A 6,685-nucleotide genomic window follows, 5' to 3' on the forward strand; every position below is an offset into this window, starting at 1 on the left:
AATTAAACACCATGAAAAGTTATTTGAAGGTCTGTGTTTCTCAACCATATTCCTGTCAAGCTTTCATAATGCACTGACCTTTTCTTTCTATTTAATTGGCATCTTTTCTTTAAGTACCAGATGTGACAGACTGACTAACACCAGTATTTACGTTTCCCAAAACAGATATTTAAATTTTATATTTGCCATTATGTTTGGTTTTATTTCATTTTTAATATTCACTTTCAATTCAGTTTAAGCAGACTAAAGATAAGGACCATACCACTGACCTTCTGATTAGCAAACAGCACACTTTATCACCTGATGCAGACACAACATTTTGTCAAGATCATGATCTCTTATTCACGATCTCTCATACTTGAATCGTCTGTGTTCAGAAGCCAACATAAAGAATACACAAATTCAATTTCATGACTAACGCTAGTTCAAGACATATTTACGACTCATGGTAGCCCCCCTAAACTTAACTTCAAACCTCATCTATTTGTATGTAGCTATTGTTGTATATGTTTTGGCTTGCTTTTTAGCTTACCCACCAATGATGCTTGTGTGAGCTTTGTTAGCCTCAGAAAAGTACATAAAAGTGAACACTGTGCAACTGCAGCATGAAAAATATAATTTTTATTAAACTGATAGTAACATTTTAATTACTGGAAGCAGAGTTTGTTAAAGTCTATTATTCTTCTTTTCAATGATTATTCAGTCCCTTGTTATTAATCCTTGTGCTGTCAAGATCTTCACCACGTCAAAGTTTTTGCAAAGGGAAAGTGCAGTTTATGTAAGATTAGAAAAGAGGAAGTGTAAATGACAGCAAGTGCAAACAAGGAAATGTGATGGATGACTTAGCAAAAAACAAAGAAACTTGGTTAGTACTGTATGAAAAGCAGTAGTCGTAGCTCACAGAGACTTTTTGGCTTTCCTTCTTTGACACATTGTCTACTCATCAGTTTCTTATAAACTTGCATTCGTTTTTACATGTTTTTTTTTGTTTGTTTTTTTACAACCGTCTTATTAGGAGGAATTACTATATACAAAATAAACATTCTTCCAGGGTGTTATTAATTGTGTCCCAGAGTGCACTGTTCACTGGCTTCTGACGTGCCGTTGTGTGACAGCCTTTTACTGTAGGCTATCTGTGAGATCTCAAGTTGCGTTGATGTGGCTGAGTCAAAACCTTTTTGGAGAGACTTAATACAGAGTGCAGCAGTCAGTCTTCTCCTGAACACCTTGCATAGAAACACGTAGATAAGCGGGTCTAGGCATACATTTGTTGCTGAAAGCCACAGGGTGGTTTCCTTGGCAAAGTAGACGGCATTCTGAGCCTTGCAGTCACTTGTTGCGCTCCGTGTTTGGGTGAGGGTATAGGGAACCCGGACGAAGTGAAATGGTGCAAAGCAGATGAAAAACACACCCACTACAACGAAGACTTTCGCTTTGGTTTTGCGACTGGCACCCCGAGATCTACTCTTTGAGGCTTTGTATGACTCATAAACCTTCTTGCTGATGAATGTGTAGCAGACTACCATCAAAGCAAGCGTCCCCCAAAAAATAACCTAGAAAAACAAAACAAGAAAAGGGGAAATCAGAGGAGCACCTCACAGCTTTTCTCCAATTAATTTAGGTCAGCAGTAGCAGTAAGATTCTAATAACTGCAGAAGGACATCGTGTATTCTGTTTAAATTAGCTGATTGTGTAGTTCAGATATATTAATAGCAACACTTCTCTATTGTGCGAAATTTGCTTACACACATGCTTATGAGTAACATTAAAAAGCTGACAGCAGTGTCATCTGTGGGATACATTTAAAGGAGAACAGCTGGTTCTGAAATTTTATGGAAGGAGGTTGAATATGAATGTTTACTTAAATTTCAAAGCGTTTCCTTAATTCATAGCTACCTGACAGAAGTAGTTGAAACCTTCATGCCACAGCAAGCCAGCCGGGCTCTTCATGGACGTGCACTTCAGTCTGTTTCCAGACGGCCGTGGCGGCTTGTCACTTAGAATAACGTTGGGTAACGCTAATGATAGCATTACCACCCAAACAGCTGCACTTAGTATCTGACCAACACGGACCCGCTGAAGGGCACACTTCCCAAAGGGCCTGACAATCTTCAGGTAACGGTCCAAGCTAATGAGACCCAGCAAGAGGATGCTGATGTACATGGTGATGTAGAAGAGCACTGCAGAGTATCTGCAGTGGAAGGCGCGTAGCTGCCAGGAACCCACACCTGCATCCGTTAAGATTTTCAGAGGGATGGTCAGAGTCATGAGCAAGTCAGCCACCACCTGTTGTTGAGCAAATTTTAACCTTGTTATTGTAATGCTGTTTTTTTTTGTTGTTGTTGTTTCCTTACTTTGCAGCGGAGAGTAAACCTACAAAGCAAAAGCCTTGGTGTCTTACCACATTTTTTAGGAAGACCAGAAATGTTGAAGTGCTTCGGATACTGAAGAAGATCCATGCAGCGAGGGAGTTTAGTATCAGAGCAACTATGAAGAGGACACTGTATAGGCAGGGGAAAACCACAGCTGTTATGCTGGTATCCCGAACACACTTGAAGGAGGTGGTGTTGGACAGGGTGTTGTTCATACTGTGATCCTTAGTTGGCTTTTGACAGGATGAGAGAGTGAAAAAAAAGATGACAGAGACATCATAAGAAATGATAAAAACACTGTAATATGCTGTTTCTACAATTAATATGAGATAATTATAGCATTATTGTGTCTATCTCTCAAAAGTCCCTAAGAAAATGTAGCTGAAGTACTTTATTATTATAATTACTTATATGACAGATGTTTATTCATTTATATGACAAGAGTTACAAAAAAATTGACAACAGGAATTATCAGATCATTTTGAATGTTACAGCTGCTTCCTACCCTCTACTTAAAAATACCAATACTTTGTTTGTTGTAGTCATGTAGATACAGACTTAATATATACTTTAAATGCACAGTCTGAGCTTCTGTTCATTCTATATTCCCTATGTCCTCTCTTCTTTTTGCTCTGAAGAATAGCACTGAGGTTATACACATGGACTATGGCAACTAATACACACTGCTTTCAAACCTTTGTCTGGTTTAGTGTGCACTCAAATGTTAATTAGATTTTCTGCAAGTTACATTGTTAGGCAAATTAAGTATTTGTGCCCAGTTTCACAAAGTAATTTATCTGCAAGATGTACATGACAAGCCAGTAATTGAGTCTTACCTTCTTTTTGTGTCTTTATCGTCTGTTTAGGTGGGGCATGAGAAGAATAATGACAAAATGCAACGGAAAATACAATGTTTCATAAAAAGGAAGAAGTGAAATATCAAATTCCTCTTTTTTCTTCTTAGCCACAGGAAATAATGAAGGAAAATAAAAAAATAAATAAAACTGAAAACCTCCTGCTGTTATTTTAGTTCTTTAATCAGTCCAGGAATACTGGTTCTGGCTTGAGTCTTGAATCTTTATGTCTTTCTTGGTATTTCCTCCCCTTCTGACTCTCTCTTTTTAAGTGTTTTTGTGTGTGTGTGTTTGATGCTCTTACAATGGGTGGTCCCTGGAGCTAATGTGTGGCTGTCTTGTCACAATCCCAATGAGTTTGCCAGTCTTCCTCCGGGTGAAAGACCCTTTCCTTCCTTGCTTCCTGTTCCAATTGTCTGCTGAGAGGCTTGCTCTACTCCGTGCCAGTCCCTCTGCCTCCGCTAGCTTGCGTCAGACTTAGTAGCTGTTAAGAGGCGAACACCACAGCCACAGACTTATTTGCAGACCTCTTGCACCCTACAGCTCTTCGCTCCACCTCGCAACTAATGTTCAATACTTACGCCTTGTTTCAAAAAGTCTCCACCAGCTGTGGTTTTAGTGGGCAACAGTAACATGCAAAGCTTGCACATTGCTCTGACTGACTTCACTTGAAAGCAAGCAAGCTCTACCATGATGCATTAATGTAAAAAAAATTGGGAAGAAAATGATATTATTATAAATTGCCCCTGTTTGAAATAGCGTGTATTTTCTGTAAATAGTATCAAATTACAACAACAACTGACTGATTGACCATCCCCTTCCACTCTCACTTTCTTGTTAAAAATAGGACATTCTGAGAACATTGCAAAAATAACTTCCTGTGGGATTTTGTTTGGATTTGAACCAAGAATTATGACAGCTGCAAAAGCAAGTTGAGAAATGTTTCTATTACAAGTCTCCAAATGATGTTGTTGCTTAACACACATCACACATGTAGATACATATCATGACAGATAAACACAATATAATTCCATGAGCCAACAGTCAGTTTGGCACACACAAAGAAAAATATATAAGTAAAAGCTCAGTGAGATCAGATGGAATATACAGACATATATTTTAGCAGATTAATAATTAGTAAGCAATGCAGTAGGACATAAACTTGTTGCATACATGCTTAACATCATACAAAAATGTATTTTAGACAAACTCTTTATTGCCATGAACCTTATTTACTTTAACCACAGTCATTACAAAACATCTACATGAAAGACAGATGATTTGCATGATAATTGCGTTGTCTCCATTCGCCTTCTGATTAAAGTGCTACCTTTACATAAAATATGCATGAAAATACCACTTCACTCTGTTGCGTTTCATGTTACAGTTTTTCAAACTCTTCATGTGGTACATTTAGTACTAAAAGGACAATTTTACACGATTTAAAAGAGTAAATAATGCAATTAAATGTTAATAAATACAGGAATAATTAAGTTCAATACAGCAATAACATCTGAGCCGATCTAATTGGGGATACTATTTCGTAAGATCTATCAGAATTTAGTCTGTTGCAAAGTGGTGTCTGGTTTGTCTGGTGCTGAAGCCAATTTAAGTGAGATGGCAACATCTGCCATCAAAGATACCAGTTTCTCTTTGAACTCTCTGCACAGAAAGACATAGAGAAGTGGATCTATGCATGTGTTTGTGGTGGCAAGCCAAAGGCTGGCATCTTTGGCAAATTTGCCTAGTTCAAACAAGCAGGAATTACTGGCATAGTTGACTTGCTGAAACGTGTATGGGATCCTGACTATGTGATATGGTCCAAACGCCACAAAAAAGACAATAATAACAAGAAAAACACGTAGTTTGATTTTCTGCTTTCCATGGTTGTTATTGCTGCCGGAGTTTCGAAATGACTCAATGACTTTGTTTGTGATGCAGATGTAGCAAACCACAATGACCAAACTGACACTCCAGAAGAAAATATTGACAAAAATCACTGTTTTTGTATGATATACAACTCCTTCTGTTCCTTTCATTTGCATACAAGTAATGACCTGTGTCGAGTTGGGTGATTTATTAGTTAAAATTATATTTGGTAAACCTGAGACTCCAAATATTGTTATCCAGACTAAGCCTGCTATCACTTTGCTAAATGTCACATTCTGGCCAAAGTTTACGTGGGGTGTCATGATTTTGAAGAAACGGTCTACACTGATTAAACCCAACAAACCAATACATATGTACATTAGACTGTACATAACGACGCTGAAATAACGACATGACAGTTTGAATATAATTTGTGATGCACCCGACAAGTCAGATGCAATTTTGAATGGGACGATCAAGGTTATTAAAGTGTCAGCAGCAATCAGATTTTTCAAATACACCACAAAGGTGGTGGTGGACTTAAGGTGTAGGGACACCCAGGCTGCTACACCATTCAGCAACAAGGCTAAAGGGAACATCAGATAGTAGAGGGCTGGGATAACATTTGGGTTGTAAGTGAAACTCTGGCACTTTGAATCATTTTGAGCTGTCTCAGTTGGCATCGCTCCACCTAGAGAAGGAAAACATGTTTTAAACGGCCATAGTTCCAGAAAAGAAAATCCCTATATACTCTGTTTAGTAACGTATGAATTTTAAACAGATTGTTCCTTGAATGCATTCAACTTGAATGGACATGAAACACTACATGTATCATTGCTACTGAACAAAAAAACTGTTATAGATTTAAAACTGTCTGTGTAGTTGGATTTAAGTGCTTAAAGTGAAAGCTTTCAGGACGTGTTTAGTGCCAGTTTGTGCCAGTACAGAAAGTGACATCACTGGTTAGTTAGTTGTTTAGTTGCTGCTAAGACACTTAAATAGGTTTATGTAAGTTAACTAGTGACAGGTCCAATAACTGAGTGAAAAACAAGGAAACTGGAACTGATATGCAGTGTAAGGAGGTCAAATTTATGCTGCCCTTGACTGCAGCAATAAGTTTTATATTTATATATAAAAGTCCACTTTCACTGTCTGTCTCTTGAGCATTAATTGTTTTTTCATTGCTAGCTAGCTGCACTAAAATGGGAAAATCCACCGGTTAACCATGATGTTATGGTTTGTAGAGCATTTATAAATGAGGATTGTGTTGATGAGAGCCAAGCTGGAGTCTGACATTCAGTTTGGTGTTTCAGCTGGCTTAGTATACAGAAGCATCTGTGCCGAGTATGGCCTGGAAACCTCAAGGTCAAAATAGGAGACGCGCCTAGGGCGGTGGAGAATGACCGAGCTAAGATTCTGTGGGACTGCCAGATACAGACAGACTAAATAGTGGTGGCTAACCAACCAGACATGATAGTGGTAGACAGGAAGCAGAAGACAGCCGTAGTGATCGACGTAGTGTACCAAATAACAGCAACATCAGGAAAAAGGGAAACGAGAAGCTGAAGAAGCACCAAGGGATCAGAGAAG

General features: G+C 38.4%; 1 protein-coding gene across 2 annotated transcripts; it reads right to left on the minus strand.

Moving 5' to 3' along the window:
• Positions 1-599: 599 nt before the first annotated feature.
• p2ry13 (purinergic receptor P2Y13) lies at positions 600-3,726 on the minus strand. 2 transcript variants are annotated; one of them, XM_004543565.3, is made up of 4 exons: positions 3,531-3,726; positions 2,402-2,605; positions 1,897-2,286; positions 600-1,553 (listed from the first exon to the last, which is right to left on the minus strand). In XM_004543565.3, exons 2-4 carry the CDS (start codon positions 2,585-2,587, stop codon positions 1,059-1,061), a joined length of 1,071 nt encoding a protein of 356 aa, XP_004543622.2. In that variant the 5' UTR covers positions 2,588-2,605; positions 3,531-3,726; the 3' UTR covers positions 600-1,058. The 2 variants fall into 2 exon arrangements, with proteins under 2 accessions (XP_004543622.2, XP_004543621.2); XM_004543564.5 differs by having other exon boundaries at positions 3,209-3,726.
• Positions 3,727-6,685: the final 2,959 nt, after the last annotated feature.

The sequence above is a fragment of the Maylandia zebra genome, linkage group LG14 (genome assembly GCF_041146795.1).
Source record: "Maylandia zebra isolate NMK-2024a linkage group LG14, Mzebra_GT3a, whole genome shotgun sequence".
In the NCBI taxonomy this organism is placed as follows: domain Eukaryota; kingdom Metazoa; phylum Chordata; class Actinopteri; order Cichliformes; family Cichlidae; genus Maylandia; species Maylandia zebra.

Bases quoted from the DNA above. Each gene is read 5' to 3' on its own strand.
- p2ry13 (XM_004543565.3), bottom strand. From the start codon at position 2,587: ATGAACAACACCCTGTCCAACACCACCTCCTTCAAGTGTGTTCGGGAT. The intron at 2,287-2,401 runs GTAAGACACCAA...GCTCAACAACAG, and splicing joins TGGTCTTCCTAAAAAATGTG to GTGGTGGCTGACTTGCTCAT. The intron at 1,554-1,896 runs GTAGCTATGAAT...TTGTTTTTCTAG, and splicing joins GTTTCAACTACTTCTGTCAG to GTTATTTTTTGGGGGACGCT.